Source organism: Microdochium trichocladiopsis (genome assembly GCF_020744255.1).
Source record: "Microdochium trichocladiopsis strain MPI-CAGE-CH-0230 chromosome Unknown B0I36scaffold_8, whole genome shotgun sequence".
Lineage (NCBI taxonomy): Eukaryota > Fungi > Ascomycota > Sordariomycetes > Xylariales > Microdochiaceae > Microdochium > Microdochium trichocladiopsis.
The window spans coordinates 661,650-688,615 of NW_025763551.1; the positions used below are offsets into that span (position 1 = coordinate 661,650).

The window sequence follows — 26,966 nt, forward strand, 5'->3', positions numbered from 1 at the left end:
AAACTGTGGCGCCAGACCCCATACCGGTAACGCCAAGCTTTTACCAAAGAACAAGTCGAAAGAACATGTCCCCTCGAGAACAATATGCCCGGCAGCTGTCTCAGAGGCAGACAGTTGGCAGTGCTACGAAGCAGCAGCGATGGGTGTAGCAGCGGCAGGCGCCGGTGAGCTGATGCGAACGCTGGGCGGCTTGCTGACGTCTTGCTGGTTATCACCACCAGCGTTGCTCGCACTCTTCTCGCTCTTGGCTTGGCTACCGTCCTTGTTCTCCTTGTTGCTGCTCTCAGCAGAGCCGCCAGCACCTTCTGAACTATCCGCGTCAGCCTTGGCCTTGGGAGGTGCAGTCCAGCGTGGAATGCCCCAGACAACGCCAGTAAAGCTCTTCAGCGTGAAACCGCCCTTCTGCCACTTTCTGCACGGGGTGCCTGACCGATCGAGTGCACGCAGGCCGGCATTGATGGCACCTTGGTTGGCCTTGGGTCCGAGCTTGTGATATGCACTAGCACGGGCGGTCTCTCCGTCGTCCCTGTAAAAACACACGAGGTTAGTGGATGGCTAAATGGTGGAACGTGGGCTAGAAGGGTATGGAATAGGCGACAGCATTGGCTTGACGTACAACTTCAGCTTCTTCTTGGGGCCAGGCTTGCCACGGACTTTGGCGACGACCTCATTGCCGTTGGCGCCAGCCGCGCTCCTCTTGACGCCTTTCTTCTTGAGAGTGTCGGAAGGGGGCCCCATGACGGCTTGCGACGAAGGCGTGCCTGGCGTCGAGTCGGAAGCGTTCTCTCCACTGGAGGCCGCAGTGGGAATCTCAGCCGGGGTGCCAACTTCCGGAGCCGGCGACTCCTTGATGGATGCTTCGGCGTTGGCAGTTGACGGGTCAACAATCTTGCGGAGCTTGTCTGGGTTGACTTGCAGAGTCACCAGCATGGTGATCTTGCCGCTTGACCTCCGGCCTTTGTCCTGAGGAGCCATGATGGATGAGCTTTTGCTTTGGGGGGTTTTGTGCACAAGAATGGTCGCTCGGTCGATAACGCGTGCGACAATATTGGCCGCGGGCGTTGTCGTTTATGCTTTCGCAGGCGAGTCGGCAGGGAGATGATCAGGTATTAATGCCTGATGGAATATGTGCGGAATGAGGTCGTGCAGCTATTGATGACCTTGTGCCTGGCCAAATACCAAGGTGTCAGAAGTGGTGAGTTGGACGGCCAGGTCGTTCAAGGTTAATCGTCGCTGACGTGGTTTCGGAAATGGGTTCTGCGTCGATGCGTTCCGGTGTGAAGGGGAATGTCAAGATTGCAGCAGGAGCGTGGTCAGGGCGGGCGCGGCGAGTCGTGGGCGAGCGTGCGCGTGGGAGAGAAAACGGCAGGTTGAGGCTGGCTGGTGCAGGGAGTCTGCGGCAGCGACGGCGGGACGCAGCAAAAGACAGGGAGGGCAGCGTGCGGCGGTGGTGATGGTGAGGCTGGTGGTGATGCAGATGGAGGAGATGGAGGAGGGAAGGGGACGAGATGATGGTTTGCTGGGAGGAGCCATTGCTGCTCGGTGCAGGTCTGGGGCCTTGGTCTCATTTCCGTCGACTGTGGTGCGCGACAATGCCCAGGTGTGAGGAGGCGGACCAGACTTGTTGCTGCTCGTCCCGATCCATTTGCGCTGGTGCTCGCTCCAGGAATCCGTCTGGGTCTCTGCTTGTCCCAAGATTTGCGGTGGTGCGTGTTGGTCCAGCACGGCCCCACCCCTGCAGCGCCGCGTCTGGAGCGCCCCGGTAGTACCTGGGCCCTGCAGGGACAGTACTTGTGTGCAGCGCGTCTTTTGCGCAGTCTGCCGCCCGTCCATGTGTACTCGCTCGCTCCCGCCCAGGTACTGCGCGCTTTCGCCCATTCAGCCGTGCTCCGTGTCTGCCCACCAGATGGCACGGTGTCATGATCACGCCTCCTGGACCTGGAAACCATCAGCCCGCTGTTCCGACTCAGCCATTGGGCATGGTCAGTTCAGGCCAGAGTGCTCCATCCTCGCTCTCGACCCCCAAAGACCTTCCGACGCCATCACGCAGCCGGCCAGCAAAAGCCCAGCCAGCCCCCTCGGATTAGGGCAGCCGGCCCCCTTCTGCCACCCATCGACCGGGATTTGCACAACTCAAACCACCAGGTCCCCACGAGTAGAGACCTGACAGGCGATCACGCGGCGCAGAGAGCCGTGCTGGTCATCAATGGAACGCTACAGACTGGTCGTCAGCCACGCCACCTTCGCGATACGCTGACGGCAGCTATCTCGAGCAATCGGATTCTGACGCTCGACGTCCTCCGCCACCTACCTACCTTAGACTTCTGCGATGCGCAGCATCTACCCGCACCGTCTGATCATACTTCCACGCGTGAAATGACTGCCTGCATCTAATTGCCTTCCAGTTTTCTGGGAGAACTCGGCGGCCCACGACAGGCAATAGCAGCGAGCCTAGGATAAGCTTTATTTCGCGACGTGGCTGGCTTCTCAAACCCCAGCACATCAATGACTGTTACCCACTAGCCGGGTGGACGACGTGATGACACGCGTCCACGGTAGCGCAAAGTGCCAATGACACTTCCTGGCCACGACCAGCACAAGTCATCCGGCTCTCCCGCCAACTCGTCATGCCTGACCCCTCTGCACGCGGCAATGGGGCAGCCATGCGGTTGGTGCACCACTACAACTACGATTGAGGACGAGAAGCTCCGAAAGACAAGACGGTCCAAGAGGATCTGTAATGCACGAGGAGATGCGACGAATGTCGGCGTTCAACGTTCCAACCATCCTCACATCTGTTTGCGACTGAGATGTCATCTTTTGCAAACAACACCACCCAACCAGCGACACACTCCCAACACTACGATGCATTCTTCGCTGTCTTTGCAAGTGATGACAACGGCCTCCCAGAGAGATGGTGATATTCAATCTCTCCTTTGTCATCGTGCTACATGATCGATCCCAGGCCCGCGTCTTGTCCAACATCGTGAAGCTTTGTCCACATTCCTTAACACGAATGGACTATCAATGCAGACAAAGGAAATGCAGCAGGGGCATCGTAGAAAGGATAACCCTAGCTGGCACCAACGGCACCTCAGCACGATCGATCCGACGACTATTGATCTAATTTAGAAACGTTCACCTGTCGCAGCTCTCTGCTAGGCCTACATCTCTGAGCCTCACTCTGCCAGAGCATATCGCTCTGCAAAACTTTGTAAGCATGAAGTTATTGTCGAGCCATGTCGCAAGATGGGCCATCTTTCTGTCGCTCCTCCATCGTCAAGTCGATGCTCAACAGGCCCCAGATTTTGGGAACCGAAACTCCATAAGACATACGGAACTCACATCGGACACATCATATCGCGGTGTTCCCACGGTAACTCAAGCGGCATCAACTCGCGAGGCCCCGAGTGTCCAAACTGCGTCCTTTCCAGCCGCACCATCTTACAGCTCAGCTAATGTTGACCGAAGGGATCTGCCCGGGATGGATGCCATCTCGGCAAGTCTTGAACCCCTCATGGCTATTCAAGCCCAGCTTCAGAATGCGACAAATCTGGCAATGTCGTACATGATGAAGATGTACATGCTCGCAGTGTCCCTAGAGGCGGAGTTGAGTCAACAAGCATCATCATCAAGCACTTCGTCTCAAACATCAACATCCTTTACGACGCAAGCGGGACAACCCTCGTCTGGTGTGACGGCCTCTAGCCTAATGTCGAGCAGAAGCTTCACCTCAACCACCACGTTGTACGTAAACGCTTCTGGGTTTGTGGAGGACATGACAAAGACATCGAAGTCATCAATCTCAACTGTGCCTGGCATGAGCAGTTCCCCGCCCTCGCTCAGCGTCACCGGCTCAAGCCGCGCTTCGGCCATCGGATCATTAACCGTAGACCCTATCGACAGCATGAGCACTATGCCCGGTACAAAAACTTACGGCGCAGGGTCTCAGCTGACAAGCGCCTCTCAGAGCAGGCCTCCAGGCGCGGAACAGACAGGACCCTGCGGCACGAAGTCGTCCAGCCACAGTCCGCAGTCTGCGGTTTATTCTGGAGTGTCGCTGGGCACAAGCGTTTCCGTCACCACCACAACTACAACTGTGTTCACGGATACGGGCTCTCGTACCGGCGCGGGTCCTTCTGCTTCGACTAGCACCATCACAAGAAAGGATGCTACGGATGCGACTACGACTGTGCAAAGTACGCGGACTTCGACCATCAAGACAACTGTCAGTCCAGCAGATAGCTTGAACCGGGTGATCATTCCGCAAGGAGTGCGACGTGGCCAATCTTTCCAGTTCGGCTCCGAAGAGGCTAGTGAGGCTATGACCGCTCGTGGGCTGCCGGCAGATGCGTGTGAGGACGCATCGAAGACGTGTAAGCTCATATCTCCATCTGGTACTGACAAGCTGTATTCACGAGGCTTGTTCTAATTTGGATGAGCACAGTGACTTCGACATCCAAGTTCTGCAGCGGGGACTATGGGACACATATATGCCCCAACCCAGGGACACAGAGTTCGTCAACAGCGGTCGTGACAGGACCGTTGTACATGACCTCATCCCCGACTAATGCATACCAAGAGTATAACTCCTCGCTTTCCCAAGCGACGGGCTGGCAGTCTGTGCCGGTGATCAGTCGCGGCACTCGAGCGACGGGGAAGCCTGTGGGACTGTTCCGGAATTTGGCGGGACTGGTTGGTGTTGTTCGTCGTTGGCATTCTTTGCTTTGATGGACGTCGAATAAGGAGCTTGAACTACTCGAATTCACCAAGTCAGGCAGCGCGAATCTGATCAACATTGATCGACGGCTTGTTCGATTCATCAATTTGTTCTCCTTTCATTCTATTGATTATATCGTGGGCTGATTGTCATGATCACGAGATTGGGAGCTTCAGGAGATCTGTGGTGGTAAGAGAGTGCCGTGTGAACAGCAAAGCTCACAAAATGATCTTAAGCCAGCTAGGAAGTCAACTCCCAGCCGAACTGCCCAAGAAGAACGATGCAAAGTACGATACACTTCCTCACGTGAATACCGGATTACTGCAAGAGCTAAAGGTGGGTTTGTCCTAGCGTGCTGGCTCCCCGTGTACTTGCATGCAGGCGCGCACAGGCATGTGGTTGCGGTCTCGGTCGGTCCATGACATCAGCGCTTTTGGCGTGGAGCTTCCCACACCGCGTGCTCACACCAGGGCAAAGAAGCAATGTTTCAACGACGTGCACACGACGTAATCACACCGCGGCAGGCACCGTCTTGCATTGGGGCCTGCTTCTCGCCGTGAGCAAGCCCCCGGTGCATCAATTGGCCGCCCAGTGAGCCCGATGATCGTGTACCGGTCCGTGTCTCGATGATGCTACTGTCCAACATTGATCGGTGGGTGCCTGCTTCCCACAGGCTGCGCATCGTGTCGGCACTTACACACTTAACCGCGTGCCTTCCAACCTTTGGTGCCTCGACGTCACAAGCAACTCTGAAAGAACCCGCAGGCCCTTCACTCTCTCACTCCAATTGATGCGCGCTGCAGCCTTCCTCTAGTTCGGCGCATAACCTGTTGCTCATTTTCCAAGTCGATTTTCTCATAGTAGGAAGCTTCCCTTCTCATTTCACCGCAGTCATTGGGAAGTGAAAAAAGAGCCACAATCGACCATGCCGACCACACGATCTGCCAGGAACCAAAAGCCCAGCGGCGCGGAGGACGATGCCGCTGGCTCGAAGCACGACCTTGGGGAAAAGCCGGCCCCGGACACGAAGAAGCAAAAGACCATAGAAGAGACGCTGGAAGGGTACGTGGCTCGAAAACCTGAACTTGAAGCTTATCCTTTACGCTGAAATGTCCCATTAATGAGTACAGCAGCGATGAGGGAAAACGTAATGGCACAAAGACGGATCAGAAGAAAACTGAGAAGCCAGAGAAGTCGGCCAATGACGACGATTCGGATCCCGCCAAGAAGACCGACAACGACGACAAGCCATCTCAAAAAGACAGCAGCAGCAGCAGCAACAAGACCAAAAGTGACAAGAAAGAGTCCGGGCCAGGAGCAACAGCAGCCCCACCACCAGACAAGTCGACGACCGCAGTCGAGGAAGGCGAGCGAGAGGCCGTTCCCTCCAGCATTCTCGAGAAGGGCATCATCTACTTCTTCTTCCGGGGCCGCGTCAACATCGAGGAGCCGAGCAACGTCGGCGAGATCCAGCGGAGCTTCATGATCCTGCGGCCCATCGCCACCGACGCCAAGCTGGGCGACGGCCCCATCGGCGACGCCGGGAACAGCCGACTGATCGCGGTGCCGAAGAAGGTCTTCCCCACGAGCGGCAGGGAGCGCTGGATCGCGTTCGTCGAAAAGACGCACGCCTCGTTCGGGGCCCTGCGCGAAGAGTTCCTCGCAGGCAACGACTACATGACCAAGACGGCCGGCGCGCGGCACACCCCGGCCGCGCGGCCCGCCGCCGAGGGCGTGTACGCCATCACCACGACCGGGCGCGAGAGCCACCTCGCGTACATGATCACGCTCCCGAGCGAGCTTGGGGGACTCCAGAGCGAGCTCGGGCTGAAGGACAAGGGCAGCTTCATCCTCAGCACGAGAAATCCCGCCTATGATGCTCCCAGGGGTACCGCCTTGCCCGAAGGTCCTGATTATCCCGAGGAGTAAGTGTTCCTCGTAAAGCATAATAGTAGTGACTTTGCATCACTGCGAAAAAAAGGAAAAGAAAAGAAGAACGTCTACTGATAACCGCGTCTAGGGTCCAAGAATCGTTTCGTTCGCTCCGATGGCAGCCCACGAAGCCCGAGCACCTCGACTACGTCAACTCCCAGTTCCTGCTCGTCGGCGAGTCCAACGGCATCGCAAACGCACTCGAGCACGACCAGGACGGCAAAGAGGACGAGAAGCCCCGCGAGGAGCTCCAGAGGCTGGAGGACGAGGACACGCACAGGATGGAGGAGCTAAAAGGTGACGACTCGGCAGCCATCTTTGCAGATCTGGGAGCTCGCGCTGGGGACTATCCCAAGCTCGAGACTACGTTTTGAGTCGCCTCGTGGGCGACTCGTAGGGAGCAGCCGTTCACATCGGGTGATGTGGTTGCAATCTGCTAATTAAAAGGGTATTGTCTGTTCACTCGTTGCGCGCAGAAGAATGGTGTTGCGACGAAGAGAAATGGCTAAAGCAGTCCATCCCCAAGCACCAGGCAAAAGCATGTTCAACGTTTCTTTGATTCGAGTCTGAAACTAACTCCTACGCCACTTTGCGCATATGTGACGCCTGAAGCAGCGCTTCCGATACATGAGAGGAGTACAAGAAGTATAAGATGGCCAGCTCGTCACAAAAGGACAGCCCAGTTCTCGCACAAACATGCTATGCCATGTAAACGGTCATGGCGCCGCAGTCCAAACGACCGCGTCCGAACCAATTGGGTAAATGCTGGCCCTCCGCCGCCCCTATCCTACCATCTCGAGACAAATTGTCCGAGACAACCACTCCTTCGTACAGTTCTGATGCTCCTGCTTTTTGTCCGCCTTTTGAAACCAAACCCCAGCGCCATGCTATCATGAAATAAATTTGATACAAGAAGATGCCAGAGGAGGGGTGAGTGGAGATGTGCCCTCGTAGCAGGTAAGTAATACATATACACGTGCCCGGATGGATTCTCAACTCATCCGGTTGCCAAAGTCTGTAGCTAGTCAAGCGCAACAGTCTCACCGTCGCGTCTCCGGAGCTCTTTGAGCACGGCCACGACGCCGTTGTTACGGAGGCGCTCGAGGACCATACGCATGCCGTCCCTTGACTTGCTCATCTGATCGTCCGTCTTGTTGCTGGCGATTGACTCGATACTGCTCTGGATGCGACTGGTACCCCAGCCCTGAATCCAGGTGCCAATACTCTTGCTTCCGGCGGTTGCCTCCTGCGTGGCTGTGGCAGCCTTGCGGTTGCCTAGCGTTGAGGCGTAGGAGAATGTTGTCGTGACATATGTGTTTGGTGGGATCGAGCGGGCTAGACTGGTTGCTTTGCCAAAGTCGAGCTGCATGGCACCAGCAGCCTCATAGGGATCCGGCACAGCCCCGCCGAGTTGCTCGGGAGGCGAAACGGAGTATCTTTGCTGCTCGACGACGCTCAAGATACCCGTGTAGTTCATGTTTCGGCTCTCAGACTGCATCCAGCCCTCCTTCATGTCGACGACACTGGTTTCGAGGACGAAAGCCGACTTGGGTCCGGCGCCGCCAGTAACACTCGTAGGCAACAGCTTGATGACAGCAGCCGGCATACGTGAGCGTTTTACATGGAGGCGAGTCGTGTGCAGACGGCCAGTCGCTGGGTCGACGTGGGAGGAGATGGTGTCGGTGGAGAGCACATGGCTGGAGAAGGGATTGAGGTGCGGCGAGTAGTAGCGGAGGAAGAAGGCGAGAGTGACGGTCGGGAACGGGTGGTTGTAAGTGTGGTTGGTCGTGTGCGTGAGAACCATCTTTGAGCCAATTGCGTCGGCGCTAACTGCGCAGACCTCGATCGACGGGAGTTGATTGAGTCGCGGGTAATCTTGCTGGTAAAGCAGAATTGAAAGTATTGAATCGACACGAGTACGAAGCTGTCCGGAGGCTGGCGCGGAGTAGGAAGCAAGCAGGCTCGGGTGGCGGGAATATGTGTGGATAAAGTACAGACGCCCTGGGGGCGAGAGGTCGAGAGCAGTAAGGTCACGGTCGCATCAACGAGTCCGCCTGCGTGGAAGACGCGGCTGCGACTTGGTTCCTGGCGTGCTGCTTGCTGGCTTGGCTGGAGGAGAGCCTCTGGGTGCTTGGGGCGGGCCGTGAGCTGGCTGGTGAGAAATCGGACGAGGTGGGTGAGGCTCAACTGGAGCTCTGAGAGGGAGAAAGTGCAAGTGCGAGAGAGTGGGTGGAACCACAAGGAAGGAGGGCGGCCCACTCTGGCGACGGGGGTCTGTCCCGCCCACGCTGCTTATCACCGGCGTACAAGGCTCGGCTCGGACAATCTGCCTGTGCCTGTGATGGCAGAGACGGGTTGTGTGCTCTGTTGATTCAAGCGCTGTGAGGGAGCAGATACACACGACGATAAAGAATTGCTGAGAACAGATCCGGAGGTGTGTGCACGAGAAGGTGAGGTGAGGTGAGGCAGTGATGAGGGGCGAGGTCGCCATGATAATTATCTGTAGGTGCTTGACCACGAAAAGACGACTTGACTACCTTAAGGTCTGCAATGGCCTGATGACAGACCGACCCTTCCGGCTCGAACAGTCCGGGCGCATCGTGGCTGGCGTCGCTACCCGGGACCTGCGATGCGGGGTTGGCCAATCATTGGGGCAGCAACTGTGCTGGTTTGCCACTTTGGAGCGCTCATGGCGGCTGCCTCGAATCTCCATTCCGGGAGCAGATCGGGCCACGAACGAGCCACACCACGACTTGACGCATCACCCCATCAGCAGTCTGCTGTTGCAACTCAATCAATCATACCGGCCCTTCATGCGGGTGCTGATTGGCGTTGCCATGCAACAAGTGTGCTGCGATGTCGTGACACGTTGTGAGCTGTTTGTACGCACCACTGACGACGACATAGCTCACAAGTGAGCTCAGTTGGCTGCACTGGGCTGGGTCGTGCCCTACCTTGAGGTAGGTAATATCTGTCTTGTGCCCCGATGTCGTCTCTGGTCTGGGGAAATGCGAAGATGTCCAGTGATCGTCGCACAGGAGAAGCCATGTCATGTACCACAACACACCTGCCGATCACGTGCAGTCTATTTCAACGACATGACATCCCAGAGGCTAGTTAGTGCCTGTCTGCCTGCCTGCCTGCCTTCCTGCAACCAAACCCTCCAGCTCCAGCAGTGCCACGCTTACCTCCACCAGTCAGCCGGCGAGGCAGCAATGCGTCGTCCAAGGCACACTGTCCCAGCAGGGCAGCTACCTACCTACCTTAGGTAGTGCTTGAGGTGGCGCGATAGTCAAGAAACAGGAAGTCCATACCCATTAGTCCACCGCCGAGGAACACGATATCAACGTAGCCTGCACAGAGCAATATCAACCGGGATGGCGTCGCACACATACTCGCCCTCAAACCCCAGGCAGCAGTGGTACAGCTTCAACGGAACCCACGCCGTCCCTCACATTGTGCTAGACGACTTCACCCGCCCCAGGCACGATGAAGCCTCGTACCTAGCGCCGTCATCCGCCCTGTGCGCTGGCGAGCTCCGCGAGAACGAGACCACCGCACCCGGCCCGCAAGCGCCACTCAAGCTGCCCACCAACAGCGTGCGCAACTTTGACCGCAAGACCGCCATACAGGACGCCAGGGACACGTGCATCGTCGTTCACCATCGCTACCCGGAGCTCGTCGAGCAGTTCCTCAGGCACAAGCGGCATCACGGCTCCCCCGTCGAGAAGGAACTGTACGGACAGCATGGCTGGACCTGGTCCCGCCAGGTGGCGCGGCTGATCGAGAAGCGGCCGCTGGTCTTCATGGGTGGTTTCGACCTGACGGTCCTGCGCGACTTCACGCGCCCGCCGGCCACCGAGGAGTGGGACTACGTGGGCAAGACGGACAGTAGTACTTCAGCAGCTGGCGCCGTCGCGAAAGAGCGTAATCGCTACCTGTTCCTCCGAGACTACCTGAGCTACGACGAGATCATGCTCGGCTCCCTCCTCGGCGTCAGCGGCCCGAGCTACTTCATCAACGATGGGAGCCGCAGCAACAAGGCCCGCCCGGGAAAGCCGGGCACGTTCGAGGAGCGAGGCATAATCATCGGGCTGGTCGGCGCCCGGTTCGAGAGAGCTGGCCGGATGGACTCGATCTTCTGCCTGCCTCGCAGCCACGGCGGCGCTGCAGCGAAACCCAAGTCGTCTACTACAGACATGGACCCGAGACTGGTGGACGTTTTCCGAGACTGGTTCTGCGACGCCTCCGGCGGCCAGGTCCTCGTCAACCCGGCAGAGAAGAAATTCCACGCCGCCATGTACAAGGCCAGGATGCGCATCAGCGCCGAGATGCTCCTGCTCGAGGCCAGCGAGCGAGCCCGGGTCGCGCACAGGAGAGCGTACGTGCATGTCGTGGGGCTCGGGCTCGGCGTCTGGGCGGTCCACGGGGTGCCCCAGGCGCAGTACTACATCGAGACCTTCACGACCGTCCTGAAAGAGCTTGGTAGCACCGGAATTCTCCGCCACATTGCCGTGCTCGACTTCTCCTACGTCGACGCCGGCTCCCAGGCTGTCGCGGACAAGGTTGCCGCGGCGGCTGCCGCGCACGGGGTCAAGGTCAGGTTCTCGAGGCGCAATCCGGCGGATAGGCTTTACGGCACGGACGCGGGCTGCTTGCTGGTCGTCAGCTATGCCTGGGACGGGAACTCCTTTCCCGGCAACGAGTACTGGATGCGCATGCTGGACGCCAGCGGCGACCCGGCCGCCGCGTGCATGAGTACCATTAGCGAGCTGCACAATCCGTTGACGAACCCGGGTTTCCTGGAGAGGATCAAGATCCTGGGCAGCGGACAGGTCAAGCACTGACGTTGATGATGTGGTCCGTTTGCAATCAAGTCAACCATCACACAGAAGTGAAAAGCGAGGTTCGGCTTTTGGTAATGAATTCACAACAACAATCAGTAAACCTCTGCAAGTAACATCACTGGTGTTTGGGACTAGTTCGTTCAAAGCTCGAGTCATTGGTAATCCACTTTCAGAGCCAGAGGGAAGAGAGACATTTAGAAGGGGTGGACCAAAGGCTAGAAGACGGACTTTTCCGCTCCAGCCGAGGTTCCACGTTGAAATTTTCGTCAAATCTTCCTCTCTCTTTTTTGATAAAAGAAAAAAGGGCCAGATACTTCTATATCCAAAACGAAATGTGAAGGAGGTCCCACAGGTCGGGCTCAAAAATTCTATAGACAAGAAGCGAATGTGTGTTATGTGCAACGAAGAGGAGAAATGAAAGACAGGCCGGTTCATCCCCTGATCTTGACTTTGAAGGGCGCGTGCGACCCGGCGAGACCTCATCTCCTGTAAGAGAAAGAAAAAAGAAAAGGGTTGCAAGAAAGCCGAAAAGTATGTACCAAAGAAGGGTTGCTGAGCGCGAATCTTTCGGAAGACGACTTCGGCAAGTGGTGGACCCCCCTACGTGTATGTATCTCTATCGAAGGGGAGCCCAATTTTGACCCAGCGAAGAAAGAAGCGGAAGATCAAAAGCGAGATGCTTATGCGACGAGGCCGATCTCGAGCTTGCCACCGTTGGACCAGCCCTGGCAACCGCCCTCGGGGTTGATGCCGTCCCAAGTGCCCTTGCTGGCGCCGGACTGGGAGCCATTCTCGCAGTTGACGAGGTTGTAGGACCCGGACTCGCCGCAGAAGGTGAGGGCCGAGTTCTTGCACTGGAAGACGCACTTGTCCATGTTGCTGACGCAGCCGTTCTTCTGGACCTTGATGTTGATCGGGTTGCCGCGGGTGTTGACGAGGCGGGAGACGTCGACGGTGGCGTAGTCGCCCGTGGTGAACTCGCCCCAGGTGTTGTAGATCTGGCCGTACTGTGACAGGACGGTCTTGTGGTTGGCGAGGAAGGAGAAGGCACCCGAGACGCCGTTGCCGACGGAGACGGTCACGCTGTCGCCAACATTGGGCAGAGAGTACGCAATCTTGGGCTTCCTGACGTTCATGAAGGACGCCTCGTAGTCGCCGGCGGGGAAGTCCCACACAATCACAGTCAAGGGCGGGCCAGCGCCGGTGTTCTTGAAGATGAACTGGTTGGCGCCGTCAGTGCCGATCCAGATCTTGCCGCTGCTGCTCTTGGAGTTGACGCCCTGGCCGGCCACTGTCCATTGTTGGTTAGTCTCTCGGGAAGTTCGAATCATCACTTTGCCAGAGTCGAGATCACTCACTGCCAATGTTGGACATGTGGTCGCAGTCCGCCTTGCTCAGACCAGAAGCGAGGGAGCCGCAAGAAAAGGACGCGGCCGAGATCTCGCCCACGGCCTCGGTAGCGACGTCGCGGACAATGCGGCTGACGCCAGCGCTGAAGAGAGCACAGGTCATTGTTAGAGCGTGAAAGCTCCCTTGTATCAAAAGCCTCCAGAATATGAGATGAAACACTTACTTGGGGATGGTGCCGGCGGCGGCAGCGCCGAGGAGGCCAAAGAGGACAGCAGTGTTGGCAATCATTGTTGCAGTTGAGCGATAATGTCGAAAGAAGGAGTGTGGAAAGCTCGAAGAGACTTGAAGGGAGCGAAGCGTCGAAAGGAGTGTCGAGGAGATGCTCGTTGCTGATGAGGATGGAGTGTTTAGAACGGTTGAGACATTTGCGTTCCAGACCAGACTTATATACATGAGTGAGTGTTTGGCCCGTGGTGTTTCTCCCACCTCCACCTCGATTCGACCTCGCAGAGTCTGCGCGCCTCACCACGGCAAGCCACCGTGGTACCTGTCCCGTCCCAAAGGTAACCATTCAGCTTGGTACCTGACGGGAGCCCGGCTAGCAGGATCAGACGATCCGCGCCATGGCAAGACTACCCGACGAGAATCGTGCACTTGCATCAAGCCAGGCACGCCGCATAGTTGGGGCATCGAGAGGCTCGTTGTGGAAGTACCCCCGACAGAAAGTGGAACTACAAGTCCTAGTGTCGGCATGAAAGAGTGACATCCCGGCTGCTTCTTTGTGAAGCGACCCTGAAATCGTTGAGTTCTAGGCTTTCCGACTCGACTTGTCCGGTCCTGGGTCCGTCTCAGAGCCTTGGTGCAGCCACACACCTGACTACGGTGGGTCGAGGCGTCGGACCGTTGTAGAGAGGACGAAGACGGACGTGCACCGGCGCCCGACGACGTGCATGCCTAGGCTGGGGAAGGCTGCTCGAGGGCCTTCTTGGGCCCTGAGGTGCCAGAGCAGAAGGAGGTTGCTCGCTCAACGCGTCGGAAAGAGCCGAAGCGAGGGAGGCATTACAGCGAGTGGCTGGCTGGCTGGACAAGGCGTTGGAATGAGGCTAGCTCGGCTGAGCGACGCGTGCCTCTCCGACCCGATCCGAGACGTATAATCGAGTGCATCAGAGGAGCTTGACCAAGACGATACCACCTCAGCCCTGGCCGGGGACGTCAGAAACATGTTTTTCCCGGTCCCAAATCCTGGGACTTGCATGACAAGGCTGCAATGATTCAGGTCGAGGGCGGCCAAAGTCGTGCATCTGTGTATGGGCCCCGGCGATACGCCAACGTCTCAAACGGGGATGGCATGTGGAACGGTGTATCTGTGGCAAGAGAGTTGAGTTAGCGGCCTGCTTACGTACATGTACCTATGCAATCCACGCGACACTCTGGCGAGGCTCGCCAGGAATTTCTCAGGTGAGACAGGGCTTACCTCCAGGCACCGCAGGCGAGCCTCGTGGGCTGCTAGGCTCGGATTGGTGCCCACGGAATCCCAAAAGACAAAGAAAGTCAAAATGCGTCTAAAATCTGGGTCTCGAACCTTCCGAAGACACGGTCCCTTGTCCTTGCACTGACAGGCTGACAGGCGGCTAGGTCGCCGAAAGAGCAGTATGAGGGCGAGGCAGTGGTTGCGGGCAATACTCCGATCCATGCCACCTTGAGCTTCAATAATGATCCAAGGCTTCCCATTGAGTGACTTGGGTGGTTCTCGACCGTCCCGCTGGTGCAGCCTACCTTCAGTCTGTGTCTTGGTCATTTGCAGTCAGTGACGGTAGGTCATTGTGTAGGCCATGACGTACACTTCAATGAGGCTCTGTTCTCACAGGCTCTCTCAATCTGGAAACGGGTATATGAGTATGTCGCGGAGATACAAAGGCTGAGTGAGGTACGGCGTATAACTGCCATGTACCCCACAATCTGGGCAACGTTGCCAGGCACAGGCTGAACCTGTCGACAACACCCATGTAGCATTGCCGTTTCGGTCGTTGGACCCTTGTATGCTTGCACATCATCTCGGCAGTCCGGGGCCAATGTGGAACGCAGGGGTGGCATCGCGGGGTCCACAGCTCGCCGAACGTCATCATCGTCATCACAGAGCTGCATTTCATGCTCGACTCTGAGGGAGTTCTGGATGAGTGTGTCTCTTCCGGAATTGCTCGCAGGCGAGCAGGCGGTCTGCGCAGATGTCATGCACTCACCGTGTTTTCGGCCTTGCTACAGTCACGTCACAGTCCGTCAAGCAGCCCGCCCGTGAGCTGTCTCAGCCGGGCAGGGCTCCTGCAGAAGGATCATCCAAAGGCGCCCGCAAGATATAGGTGTTCATCAGAGGCAGAGCTCAGAGAGGTTTTGCAACATGTCTTTGTTGATTGGCGGCAAGTCCGCGCCGACTCACGACTTGTGTTCGCCTGCGACGCATACTATACGTCCCTCGACCCTGGGAGCAATGGCTCGTGTCCAGTCGACCTCGATTTCTTCGTCTTGCAGCTCGTCGACAGCACTGCACCGGACCCCCGCCCGCCGGGTCCACTTCTTGGCCACACGACGCACAATGTCCATCTCGCGGTCAATGAGCTCGTTCTCCTTGGCTGCATCGTCCTCGTCCGAGTCGGAATCATCTGCAGGCTGCGCCTGAGCCTTGCGCTCTCGAATCTTCTTGGCCGACCAATCGTTCCATTCCGATGGTTTCGTCGCAAGACTCGGTGTCTTTGGCTCGACGGGTGACTGGATAGCAGATGACTGGTGAGTACCGCCGACCTTCTTCGAGACATCATCCCAGTAGCCGCCAATGTGCTTGCCCCAGTATTTCCACTGTCCGAGGACACGAAGCGACATGAAGTACTGCCGGAGCATCATCGATATCAGGATGCCATTCTCTTCCGAGACGATCTCTTTGGTAGTGCCTCCCTCGGCCTCGATCAAGAGACTTTCATAGCCGTCCTTGCCACGCCCCATATAACCACGAGTCACAAGCTTGTACTGTCTCTCCATATCAATGGGCCCCCCGCCAATGCTTGCTGACACGATTCGCGACCCTGCCGGTTTTGTGGCATCGAACTCGAACTTGATATTCGATACTTGTGGGAAGCGGCCCTCCAGGGCCGGATACTGCGACACGCCGTTCTCGAGTGCGTCCCAGATCTGCTGGCCACTCGCCATAATGACGACGACCGGGTCCTCAAAGGGGAAGCAGTTCATAATGTCTTTCAGGAGGATGGGTCCTGGAGGGTAGATCTGGTCTCCCCGAACGGTCCCGGATGCCATCAACGCACAGTCGCCTCCATAGTAATGGCGCATGATGTCGCAGACCCAGTTTGCGATGTTACTTTCACGCAGTCGAACGGTCCTAAACCGTGCATCAAGCGGTGCTGCGGAGTAGCCGATGGGCTTGTTCAGTTTCGTCTTCAGGCTTGATGTGAGCTTTGCCACAAGTTCGGCGGTCTCTTTGTGGGCAGGGATCTCGGATGTGATATCACGCCGCGTGATGTCGAAGTCCCAACGCCCTGGTTTCTCTGTGCTCCGGCGGGCCTCGATGTAGCTCAGTTGCTTAAAGTCTGTTCCCGATCTGAGCACGTGGGTGCCGTTGATCAAGCTGTGGTTGTAGTAGTGGTCGTGACCACCAAGGATAATATCGATGATTCCATCAGTTTTCTCGGCAAGTTTGTTGTCATTCGGTTCCCGCATGTGTGTGACTGCGATGATAATCTCGGCGCCTCCTGCTCGAAGTTTCGGCACGAGCTCCTTCGCCGTCTCACTGGCAGACTTGTATATGATGTCGGGAGGCAGACTGTTGATCGTGCCGAGCCACTCCCTCTCACCAAGGCCGATGACACCAACCTTGATTCCATTAGAGGACGTCAAGATGAGCGTCTTCTTAACGTTGCCTATGGGCACGTCCTCGCCAAGAGCAGGATCGAGGACATTGGCAATCAGCCAGGGGAATTTGCACTTGGCAGCGAGGCGTTTAAACTGCGTGACACCAAAATCGAGATCATGGTTCTGTACTTGTTGTCAGTATGTATCTTGCTCCCAGATTGGATCTTGTCGGTAAGCTTACTCCCAGAGCGGCGACATCTGTGCCAATGTTGTTCAGGATTGGCACCATATGCGTGCCTGGAGGCGTGGTCAGAGATGTGGTCAGGGAGGGATAAGCAGGTGACTGTAGCCCGGGAGGATTCTCAGCCGATTCACAACACCCAAGCTGGATACTTACCCTTGGTCACCGAGCTCTCAAGACAAGGGTTGAAGGCATCGCCGGAGAAGAAAGTGAGAAGCTCTGGCTGGCTCTTGAAGCTCTCGCTGGAGCGGTAGTGATCAACGAGGGTCTGAAAGCGAGATGCACCGCCAATCGGTTCTGCTGATGCTGGGTCGACATGGTACACATCGTTATAATGACACAACCGCAAATCTGGCGGTGTCGTGTGAGGTCCGGAGCTGAAGGTGACGGACTCGTTTGGGGGTGGCGGGCCCGACTTGTCAGGCATGTTTATGAGGGCAGCAACGGAAAAGAAAGGGAAATGTCAGGCGGGTTCGCTTAGGCTTGCAAGAGGTGCAACAAAGGGAGTAGCAATGAGTAGCGGTACGGAAGCTACGAGGCAAGTAGCAGGCAGTGATGACAGGGTGACAGCACAATAACAAGCTCAAGACAGCGGAGGTGAGCCCAGTGAGTGGCGGGGCACCCGATGGGGCGGAGGGGTCCTCTTTGCTCTGAGCCCAGACGCCTTGATTCAGGCACAATGGCGACCCCTGGTCTCAGCAAGCTGTAAGACGATCTGCAGGAGCTGTGAGTGGCGCACCGCTGCTGCCAAGCTGGTGCTAAAAACAGATTAATGTTGCCGTTCTTTGCAGCCAAAACACTCCATCATCGCCAGGATCCGAGGCAGAGTGACTTTGAAAGGTTCAAATGGCTCTTGTAAGACACACAATTGTCCAGGAAAAGTCATGTTAAAGAATCCGTACCATTAGCTGAGATCGGAGACAGCGACAGTATAGGTTGTGGACTGTACTTCTGGTTGTCCTGGTGTAACGTGGTTCATTCGCTCAAACTGCTAAGTTTTGGGGGGTTTTGTCTGAATACGGATATGCATGTGCACGACCACGCTTGGCAGGAAAAAGTAGTGTCGATCGAAAATTCCGAGATTGGTACTCCAGAGCCTGGGCTCAACAGACTCCCATAATTAAAGACTTGAAGCACAATGTTGCCGTCTGAGCCGGAAGGTCTCCCATACATATTTCTTATTTGTATACCATACTAGATTGCCACGACATCTGGAAGCCTCATTCATGCTTCCACCCCGCATCTTCCCGACTGTAGACCACCTCATCAATATCAACCTTGTTGTCCACGATTTCCCTCCCGTTCACCAGGTCGTTCTCATCAGCTCTCTTCCCAGCCTCGATCTCATCCGCCGCGATCCCAGCCTTGACATGCCTCTTGACGAGCCGGCTGCGGGCCACGGCAAAGTCAACCTCGACGAACCACCGCTCGTCCATGAGACCCGCGGCCTCGCGCCACGGCTCCTTGTTCAGGCACACGTAGTTGCCCTCGAACACGACGATGCGGTGGTGGGCCCGCAGAGGGATGTCGTTCTCTTTTGGATCCTTGACCGCGTGGTCGAAACTAGGCGCGTAGATGGTGCTCCTGGCCTCGTCTTCGTCGTCGTCATCGCCGTGATCACCATTTTTACCTCCAGGAGCGGGCAAAGGTACTCTCAGGGCCTTGACCAGGGCCAGAAACGCGTGCCCGTCAAACGTGAACTCCGCTCCGCGCCGCGCGTGTGCGTTGACCGGATCTGGCATGGCCGAGAGCTGTTCTCGCGTCAGATGGTAGCCGTCCATGGGGCAGAAGGCGGCCACAGGCTTGGAGCCAGGGTGTTGCGACTGATGCTTCTGGTTCAGGGCATTGGTGACCGTCTGTGAAAGTGTCGTCTTGCCTGTAGTGGCCGAATATCAGCCCTCGTGAGTTGCGGAAGACTTGTGCTAAAGGCGACCATGGTTCGCTTCGCCACAGCTACCGTCTTGAGGGGCGGCCATGCTCACTTACCAGAACCAGGGATTCCCGATATCGCAATCACTGAGGAAATCGTCAGAAAAGTGTGTATGATCCGAACAAAATGACAATGCCGAACATTCGCTAGTTCCAAAGTCCTGCCCAAGAGCGCCTGGTTAGACTCTGGCAGACTTACTGAGCCGCTGGTCTGGCGGGACCGCCTGGAACCGCGTCCAGGCCTTGTCGACAAGTCTTTGTACTTGGTCCTCCATCTGGTCCAGTCTTGAAATACGTCGTGTCCCAGGAGCTACGTGTGAAGCTTCTGTAAAGTCACAAGTCCTATTGGCGTCAACTGTCTAGGACGGGTCTCGCGGCTTCGAGTATGTTGGAAATTGGGTTGGGTACGTACACTAGCCATTCCCCTCTCAACTTACCACCCCCACATCTCCAAACCTGCAGCTCCTGAGATCGGCACGCAAAAGACCCTTCTTTCTGATGTCACAGCACCACCCGTTTTACCATAATCCACCTTGCAGCTTTCATTCCACAGTGAATCAGCTAGGGCGCGATATCTACTGCAAGTCACATTCATAAGCTTGTCGGGCCCGATCACATTGTCGAGACTCCGCCAATCACCCCGACGAAAGGCATTAATCAACAGCAGGGGGGGCTGGGAAAATATGGACGACACAGAAGTAGAATCAGGCCTCTTCGCCATACAACTCTCCTCAGATGACGAGGACAACACAGCCACCGGCAATGCGCAGGACGATGCCAAGGCAGACCGCACAGGCCAGACGGAGGAGCAGTTTCAACACGTGAGGAAAGCTTACAGAGTAAAGGTCGAAACCGGCGAGGTAAGTGAATCGAGCATCGGCGATTCTGGCCATCATATTGTACCTAGTGTGTCTTTGCTTCGTAGGAGCATCCCCAGGGCCCCTCTGCTTTGTGATTTATCGGCGTAATACATTCATGGTGCAGCGGTTATGGCAATACAGATACCGGCGTTCAAGCCCTTGCGAAAAACATACATGGCGATATGATCATACTGACCCAGCAGCCGATCTAGTTCTACAAGCAAATTCCGCTCCCGCTGTCCTCTGCAAACCCCTCTCAGCAGCAGCAGCAGCTCGTCTCAAAACCACAGGCCCAAGCCCTCCTCCACGCTGTCGAGGAACTCTACTTCCTGAGGCGATACGACGAGGGGGCAGCCTTTGTGCGGCGGATCTTTGATGAGAGCGACGACGACACGTCCATTTTGCATGGCACAGAGAACGGATCCCTGGGCGGGAGCACCAGCGGGCTGCTGGACGAGGATACACGCAAGACGCTGCGGTACTATCAGAGGCGATGCGAAGAGAGGAGTAGGGCTTCCTAGCTGGAGCCGGCCGGGGACAAGCGGGACCACGGCGTTCCCTGCCAAAGGAGGAGGAATAGGGAAGGAAAGCAGAGGCAAGTGTGAGACCAAGGTCACGGTATCAAGCCTCACAGGTACAGGAAAGGACAAAGAGGAGGGGTACGAGACGTTTCTTCCAAGTGACTTGAGAGAGTCAGAGCAAGTATTAAGTACCGCCCAATTCCCTATCGCATAGCTGAAGCGGTAACCTATGCAAAGTGTAATTCTTCAGTCGTCAACGACTACTCTGAGGTCTCGGCACAGCAGTACTGTCAATGCTTCAGACCAAAGTATCATGTTACCTTGGACAGCACTTGCGCATACGCGGCCCGCCACCCAAGGCTTTGTACTTCCGGCTTCCAAAAAAACCCTTCCCTGGCATGTGATTATCCCGGCTGCAGCCATCTGAGGCGTGGGGTGAACGAGGATATGCTTGCTTGCTTGCTCGATCACTCGCATACCGGTATGCTCGCACGGGCATGCTGTCTCGTTTCCCTTCCCCCCCTTTGAGCGGTGTGAGGCGGTTGTTGTTGTTGTTGATATGCATCAAAAGTTATTGACCGGGACTGGCCTGCCGGGGGGAAAGGAGGCGACGGTAAAGGAAGTAAGCATGAAACAGGCGGTCCAGGTAAACGCGCTAGCCGGGATGTTTGGCGCATGTGCTTGCCAACGCATAGCTGCGGATTGGCGGTGTTTCATGCGGAGAATGTTTCTCAAAGGCTGGGGTCGTTTCTACATAGTGCTGTGAGTCATTCAACCAGGATCATATGTCTAATTGACCTCGGCGATCATGTTGGTGGAGGAGACTAGTGTGAGAATGGCAACATACAGGAAACTTCAATCACGGTAATGAAGATACTTGTGAGTATAGGTTGAAATAGTCAAAGATATAGGACTATTATTCTACCGCTGGTGCCCAGGGTTTCTAGTCTAAATCTATCACTGAGCCTCAGAGTGCTCAGCCCGCTCTAGCTTTGTGTCCTTGTCTTTTTTATGGCAAAAGACGTCGTAGCTCGCTATGCAAATTGCATCGAGACGGCAGACCCAGCCAACCAGCAGATGCAGGGACGGAGCTGCTGGGTGCTAGTCGTTGAAGACTGCCATCGGGGTATGTGTGGAAAGGCAAATGTAAAAATCCAGATCCGTAAAACGCCTTGTGCCTGAACCTTGAAATTCGTGATGCTGAAAATCAAGGGCGGCCCAAAATCCCCAAAAAGAAGTCGACTTTTGTTTATAGTTTGAAACGCCCGCTATGTGGAAATATCAAGAAATGCTCTCGTCATCGTCGTCTATACGGCCACCGTTTTTGAGGAGGGAGTTCGTTTGCTCGTTTGTTCGTACAAGCGTCGTTAAGCGGAGATGTGATGATGTTGAGTAGTGTGTGGGTCGGTGGTTGGCGATGTGGAAGTCGAAGGCAGCAGAAACGAGTTGCTCATGCTAAATCAACTCAGATCTTGGCCTGCAGACGCTCCTTCTCGCGCTCCTCGGCAAAGACGCGGCGGCTCATCTCGAGGACACACTCGAAACCCTCCTTGCCCTTGAGAGCGTTCTCACGGAAGCGGGTGACGAGCTGGTCCTCGATACTGTTCTTGATACGCTGCCAGCCACCACAGAGGGCGGTTATGCGAGCGGACTGCTCGAACTGAGTGACGCCAGCGGTGAGGGGCTTGTAGATGACAGTCTCCTGGACCTGGACGAGGTTGGACCAGGTGATGTTCTGAGAGACCATGGTGACAGTCTTGGAGGCCGGGTCGACGTAGGAAGTCTCGACGACCTGGCTGGTGTCCATGCCGCCGAAGAAGGACTTGAGCCAGTCCGGGGCGGCCTGCTTGCAGGTAATGAGGCGCTCTGTGCGGAGGATGCCGGTGGCTGGGTCGACCTCACGAGCGATGGTGTCGACGGCAATGACGTGAGGGCTCTTGTCGTTCCATGGGCAGTACTTGCGCCAGTTGGCGGTCGAGACCTCCTCCCAGGAGTAGTTGAACGTGCAGGAGTTGGAAAAGACCTTCATTTTGGTGGGGCTTGTGGGTTTCCTCCTCTAGTTTTCCTTGTGCTGTGCAAAAAGTCGCGTGCGGGAGTCGCGTTGGGTGTTTCGTATGGGTTGATTTCTGGTGTGTCGCAGTGGTGGTCTATTCGTGCCGAACAGAGAAAGAGTGTGTTATAGGAGTTCCGGTAGATCGTTGGGGGCGGAGTCCTCTTCTATGGTTGTTGAGCTTGTTTATGTCTTGATGGGAGGAGGACGGGACAAATGGCGGTGCTGGGTGCGGAGGAGTAATCTTTAATGGGAATGCTGGCGGTGGCCCGGCCCAGGGAGGCTCTGGGCTGGTTAGGGGCGGCGGCTGGGCCTGAGGCAAAAAATCTGCGGCCGTGCGGAACCGGCTGGGCTGCTGTGGATGGGACTCCTGGGAATCTGGTCGGGGGTGCCAGCCAATGGCGGTGAGTGGGCGCGCCCGCTAGCGAGCGATTTTCCTTGTGATGGCAGGTGTGGGGGGGGCCCTCCCGGCTCTAGCCCAGAGGCGTCCCGCGGCTCGGTCAAGGTTTCGTGTTTTCGACACACGCCGCCGTCCGGCTCGCGGCCGGTGCTGGTCGCGTGTGCACAACCCGACGAAAACAGTTGCTGAGTTCCAGCTACGGGGCATGCTGATTCTGCTCACGAATCTGGGCGAAACATCTCACGGGGTGCTCGCTACGTTGTCCGCCAGGTGACCTCGGGCAAGGTCAACGTCACTTGGCACAAGGCGTCGTGGTGGCGAGCGGCAGGGAAGGTGCCTGATGCTTGCATGACCACGGCCACCACCACCAGAGACTCCGGAAACACGTCAAAACAATCCAAGAGCTGGGGCCGATCACGAACCACGCGCTGCCGAGGCTCCTTGGACGTCTGAATCTCGAGCATCTTGTGGCAATAGCCAATTATCGAGAGAGGAAAGTCCCCATTCATGCAACAGCACACGTCCAGATCCTCGCGCTCTCCGCCTTCGGATCGACTGCAGATTATCTCGCGGGCGGCCAGGCCGCAAGCACTAACACCCACCGGCGGATCTCGGGTGGGTTGATGTGCTGCTAAGCTTGATACAGAATAAGCTGCCCATGGCCGCTGGGAAGATGAGTACAGCATGAGCCATGGAATTGGCCACCGCCTCGGCCTGCTTGCATCATGCTGCGCCACCCACAACAGGCATAGCGTCATATCGACCTCGAGAGAATTACTCGGAATAATGGAGTCGTTCTGATTGGCTATGGGCAGGGCTACCCGGGGCTCCACTTTTCAGCTCGACTGTGGACCTCGACATCACCAAACTCCGCCCAACACAGCGATCAGCCTCTCATGTTCATGCGGAGAGCAACGGATAGCTTCCCATTCGTTCAGAGAATCATCGAGATATGCGGAGACGACGAGGGGAGCAGAGGACCCTGATCAGCACTGTATGATGTCTTGTGGCTTGGTCTGCTCTCATCGTTTACGTCGATGATGAGGTTACAATGAGTGATGTTCCCAGGCAAGACTGGTCAGTCGGCCGTGGAGACCACATCTTGGAACGACTGCAGCTTGCATGCTATGCTATGTGGGAGGCTTACTACTCTACTCAACCCAAAGACCGTAATCTGTTGCTAGAGAGTATTTTGTGAGCAGTATCAGCTTCACGAAACCTGTGGTCCGAGGTTGGGGTGAACGAAGCCCAGCTCCCTACTTCGAAACTACGTTAACGTAGTCAGGCAGACTTTCATCCCGTAAGCAGCCGATGGGAAATGCTGAAACGCATCGTGAAAAACCATCCGTAGGACCGGGGAAGTCTAGTGCGGCAACGAAGAAGGACAATGGCGTACTATATCCTTAGCTCGCCCAACTACTCGCGCTTTTGGGGTCTCCCCCTAAGCCGGGCCAGCCTTAGTACCTGCTCGTAGTGGCTGCGGCCAAGCTGGAAAGCTTTTCCCTTCCGCATGCCCGGCAGCTCAGACTGTGCCTGTTATTAGTAGTTCCGAACTGGGCTTACTGAACATCGTAGGCTGTCGGGCTGCATATTGTGTAATCGCCGCCCTATCACTGTCCCACCTCAGACAAGTACTCAAATATTATGCGGGCACTCTTGGCTGGCTAGGAAAAATGAACGACTGCTCGGACGACCACCGTCACGTTGCCGCTAATAATATTGGCAAGACGGTTACAGCAGCAGTCCTTTTCTGCGAATGCCAACCGCCGAGTAACAATCCGTGGGTCGAGTTGTGATGATAACCTGTACACAATACGTCGCATGAGCCGAAATATCGGGTATTTTTGTTCATTGTCCCTGCCATTCTGTGACCCTGTATGTAACTTATGAGGTTTCTTTTTTTTTTTTTTAAACTTATTCCATATCCACGATCGAGATACGCTTCCAGATTTTTGTGACGTGCAGTACATCAATATCATTCCCTGCCCTAGTAGTCGTCGCCACGGCTGATAACCTCCTTGCATGTCGGGCGGAGGAGAATTGTCTGGATAGTTTTCAGTCAGCTTTACATCAATCAAGGTCTCGAGAGTAGACGCCTCAACTTACGTGCTCGAACTGTGCGGAGTATGATCCCTTCTTGTCCACCAATGGAGGGTAGTCTTCGACAATGCCGGCCTGAACCAACGAGTTGAGCTATAGCGAATAATGTTAGATCTGCAATACATAAATCGCTGTGATTAGTCGATCGCTTCACCTACACCCAGCAGGTACTTGTCGTGACCCAATCTGTCCAGGTATCGCCGACACCACGGGAGCGTGCCAAAGTTCTTCTTGATGGCATTGAGAATGTTCTTGGCCGAGGCGAGCCGCAGATCCACCTTAGGCGCATCGTCACGCAGAGCATAGTGCGACACCTCGCCCTGGTCGTGGACATAGCCGTTTCCGGTACTGCCAAAGGTCTCGATGGCGAAGACGTCGCCCTCCTCCATCTTGGTCTGGTCGTTGCTCTTGACAATCGGCACGCTCTTGGTGCCGTGGATGCTGTACGGCAGGATCGTGTGGCCAGACAGGTTGCGGATCGACTTGATCGGGTATGTGGTGCCATCAATCTCGCATTCGTAGCTCTCCATGGCCTCCTGGATGTACTCGCCGAGCTCGCCGAGGCGCTGGTCGATGCCTGCATGCTTGACGCCCGTGTTGGTCGCGTCCTTGACGGCCGCGAGCAGATTGTCGTACTTGGGATCCCAAGCCATCGTGAAGGCGCTGTCGACAATCTTGCCGTTGACGTGAACGCCGATGTCGATCTTGATGACGTTGTTCTGCTGCAGGATCGTCTTGTTGCCGGCATTGGGCGAGAAGTGTGCCGCGATGTGGTCGAGGTTAACACCCGTGGGGAAACCCATACCGGCCTTCAGGCAGTCTCCTTCTTCCAGACCGTCGTGGCCGACCAGCCGTCGCACGCTGTCCTCAATGCCCTCGGCGATTTCGGTAAGCGACTGGCCGGGCTTGATGTTCTTCTGCGCCCACTGGCGCACTTGGCGATGAGTCTCGGCCGCCTCGCGGTAGTCTGTGAGGAAGTCCATGTTGAGATTGTCCAGATGCCGCTTCTCCTCGTCGGTGGTTCTGTAGAGGTTCTCATCCTTGTATTCGACCTCCTCGCCATGAGGGTAGCTCTTGTTCGGGAACAGTGTCGAAATCAGGACGCTCGGCGGGTCCGTCTGTGCCGTCGGAGCCTTCTTCTTCTTCTTGGGCTTTCTCTTCTTGTTCTTCTTCTTCTTCGCCGCCGCGGGGGCGCCGTCTACCGGCTCGCCATCGTCGTCAGAGTCGTCACCGGAATTCTCGGCGGCGTCGGTCTTGCCGTTGATGGGCTTGTCGGCTGCTCCGTTTGTGCCGACTGTATGCGATGCGGGGGAGTCCTGGTCAGCGAAAGTGGCAGACTAGAGAGGCAGAGAGTTGCGATGCAGCTATCGCACTGGGGTAATACAAAAAGAAGACTACTTACCTTCGAGCTTCTTAAGCTCCTCGGTTGGTACTGTGGCCGCCATGATGAATGGTGGTGGTTGTGGCCTTTATGTCGAAAGCAAAAGCCCCGACCCCACCAACTTTTTTGAGGGAGGCTCTTACGATGTCATAGCAAGGGCGTGGGTCGCACACACATGCATGCACTTACCCGTTGTTATGAACTAATCATGCATCGGATCAATGGTCAGTTTTTCCGAGCACTTTTGGCAGAATGACCGTGTCTGTCTATCTGGACTTACAGTGGTTCAGTGGCTGAGAACGCTGCTTCGTATTATACCGCGAGGTTCATCAGGCTGTCAAGCGTCTGCTCCGTGGCAGCTCTCTAGGATTTTTTACATGCACATGACCAGAAACTGAAATAGATCCAAGCACAATAGCACTTTTGAAAGTCGTTATCTAGCCTATTTGTATTTTGTTCCTAACTACTGGGTTTTGATTGGTATCAGAATCCTTGATGGATGCGATCGTCCATGCCACCAAGCGAGAAGTACCTGACGGTACGATCAGCTATGCTAAATTACAATCCTTTCTCCAACATCTCGAAATCAAGGCAATTATAAAGCACCCAGACGCCCAAACTTCTGTTACACGATGCACGCGCTTTCCCTGCTTCCTTCTGGCTGAGAAACTCTGTGACGCAGGTTCTCGAATGGCAACTGCCCACAAAGGTTATTTCCGTCGTATTTGTGCGTGTCGGCGTGCCAGGCAAATGAGAACCACGCAAGCTTTATGCGTGACC

The 26,966-nt window shown here is 56.0% G+C and overlaps 11 protein-coding genes across 11 annotated transcripts; 4 read left to right on the forward strand and 7 right to left on the reverse strand.

The window, feature by feature from the left end:
- Positions 1-123: 123 nt before the first annotated feature.
- On the reverse strand, positions 124-975 carry B0I36DRAFT_351820 (INO80 complex, subunit Ies4; the record flags this gene model as incomplete). Its single annotated transcript, XM_046157049.1, has 2 exons — positions 124-526; positions 617-975. 2 exons carry the CDS (start codon positions 973-975, stop codon positions 124-126), a joined length of 762 nt encoding a protein of 253 aa, XP_046009090.1.
- Positions 976-3,088: 2,113 nt separating this feature from the next.
- Positions 3,089-4,838, forward strand: B0I36DRAFT_150160 (uncharacterized protein). Its single transcript, XM_046148500.1, has 2 exons — positions 3,089-4,376; positions 4,448-4,838. Exons 1-2 carry the CDS (start codon positions 3,221-3,223, stop codon positions 4,729-4,731), a joined length of 1,440 nt encoding a protein of 479 aa, XP_046009091.1. The 5' UTR covers positions 3,089-3,220; the 3' UTR covers positions 4,732-4,838.
- An 807-nt stretch (positions 4,839-5,645) lies between these two features.
- B0I36DRAFT_365524 (uncharacterized protein) lies at positions 5,646-7,026 on the forward strand (the record flags this gene model as incomplete). The annotated part of the gene is made up of 3 exons (XM_046159154.1): positions 5,646-5,782; positions 5,851-6,645; positions 6,741-7,026. 3 exons carry the CDS (start codon positions 5,646-5,648, stop codon positions 7,024-7,026), a joined length of 1,218 nt encoding a protein of 405 aa, XP_046009092.1.
- Positions 7,027-7,673: 647 nt separating this feature from the next.
- B0I36DRAFT_351823 (PRELI-like family-domain-containing protein) lies at positions 7,674-8,456 on the reverse strand (the record flags this gene model as incomplete). Its single annotated transcript, XM_046157050.1, has 1 exon — positions 7,674-8,456. The coding sequence occupies one exon, from the start codon at positions 8,454-8,456 to the stop codon at positions 7,674-7,676; it is 783 nt and encodes a 260-aa protein (XP_046009093.1).
- A 1,573-nt stretch (positions 8,457-10,029) lies between these two features.
- On the forward strand, positions 10,030-11,499 carry B0I36DRAFT_351824 (uncharacterized protein; the record flags this gene model as incomplete). The annotated part of the gene is made up of 1 exon (XM_046157051.1): positions 10,030-11,499. The coding sequence occupies one exon, from the start codon at positions 10,030-10,032 to the stop codon at positions 11,497-11,499; it is 1,470 nt and encodes a 489-aa protein (XP_046009094.1).
- A 680-nt stretch (positions 11,500-12,179) lies between these two features.
- B0I36DRAFT_365527 (uncharacterized protein) lies at positions 12,180-13,137 on the reverse strand (the record flags this gene model as incomplete). The annotated part of the gene is made up of 3 exons (XM_046159155.1): positions 12,180-12,790; positions 12,858-12,991; positions 13,073-13,137. 3 exons carry the CDS (start codon positions 13,135-13,137, stop codon positions 12,180-12,182), a joined length of 810 nt encoding a protein of 269 aa, XP_046009095.1.
- Positions 13,138-15,279: 2,142 nt separating this feature from the next.
- Positions 15,280-17,372, reverse strand: B0I36DRAFT_375880 (flagellar associated protein; the record flags this gene model as incomplete). Its single annotated transcript, XM_046160406.1, has 3 exons — positions 15,280-16,887; positions 16,946-17,001; positions 17,102-17,372. The coding sequence occupies 3 exons, from the start codon at positions 17,370-17,372 to the stop codon at positions 15,280-15,282; spliced, it is 1,935 nt and encodes a 644-aa protein (XP_046009096.1).
- A 635-nt stretch (positions 17,373-18,007) lies between these two features.
- Positions 18,008-19,299, reverse strand: B0I36DRAFT_293576 (P-loop containing nucleoside triphosphate hydrolase protein). The gene is made up of 4 exons (XM_046151803.1): positions 19,074-19,299; positions 18,932-18,961; positions 18,598-18,821; positions 18,008-18,534 (listed from the first exon to the last, which is right to left on the reverse strand). The coding sequence occupies exons 1-4, from the start codon at positions 19,147-19,149 to the stop codon at positions 18,166-18,168; spliced, it is 699 nt and encodes a 232-aa protein (XP_046009097.1). The 5' UTR covers positions 19,150-19,299; the 3' UTR covers positions 18,008-18,165.
- An 81-nt stretch (positions 19,300-19,380) lies between these two features.
- Positions 19,381-20,413, forward strand: B0I36DRAFT_150274 (uncharacterized protein). The gene is made up of 2 exons (XM_046148501.1): positions 19,381-19,734; positions 19,947-20,413. Exons 1-2 carry the CDS (start codon positions 19,558-19,560, stop codon positions 20,253-20,255), a joined length of 486 nt encoding a protein of 161 aa, XP_046009098.1. The 5' UTR covers positions 19,381-19,557; the 3' UTR covers positions 20,256-20,413.
- A 1,307-nt stretch (positions 20,414-21,720) lies between these two features.
- Positions 21,721-22,284, reverse strand: B0I36DRAFT_351829 (PRELI-like family-domain-containing protein; the record flags this gene model as incomplete). The annotated part of the gene is made up of 1 exon (XM_046157052.1): positions 21,721-22,284. One exon carries the CDS (start codon positions 22,282-22,284, stop codon positions 21,721-21,723), a length of 564 nt encoding a protein of 187 aa, XP_046009099.1.
- A 2,408-nt stretch (positions 22,285-24,692) lies between these two features.
- On the reverse strand, positions 24,693-26,250 carry B0I36DRAFT_375882 (methionine aminopeptidase 2-like protein; the record flags this gene model as incomplete). The annotated part of the gene is made up of 4 exons (XM_046160407.1): positions 24,693-24,749; positions 24,812-24,898; positions 24,964-26,099; positions 26,208-26,250. The coding sequence occupies 4 exons, from the start codon at positions 26,248-26,250 to the stop codon at positions 24,693-24,695; spliced, it is 1,323 nt and encodes a 440-aa protein (XP_046009100.1).
- Positions 26,251-26,966: the final 716 nt, after the last annotated feature.

Coding starts and splice junctions, on each gene's coding strand:
- B0I36DRAFT_150160 (XM_046148500.1), top strand. CDS start 3,221: ATGAAGTTATTGTCGAGCCATGTCGCAAGATGGGCCATCTTTCTGTCG. Junction 4,377..4,447: donor TGAGGACGCATCGAAGACGT/GTAAGCTCATAT, acceptor GGATGAGCACAG/TGACTTCGACATCCAAGTTC.
- B0I36DRAFT_293576 (XM_046151803.1), bottom strand. CDS start 19,149: ATGGAGGACCAAGTACAAAGACTTGTCGACAAGGCCTGGACGCGGTTC. Junction 18,822..18,931: donor ATCGGGAATCCCTGGTTCTG/GTAAGTGAGCAT, acceptor CGGCCACTACAG/GCAAGACGACACTTTCACAG. Junction 18,535..18,597: donor CCCTGGTCAAGGCCCTGAGA/GTACCTTTGCCC, acceptor GACGAAGACGAG/GCCAGGAGCACCATCTACGC.
- B0I36DRAFT_150274 (XM_046148501.1), top strand. CDS start 19,558: ATGGACGACACAGAAGTAGAATCAGGCCTCTTCGCCATACAACTCTCC. Junction 19,735..19,946: donor TAAAGGTCGAAACCGGCGAG/GTAAGTGAATCG, acceptor CAGCCGATCTAG/TTCTACAAGCAAATTCCGCT.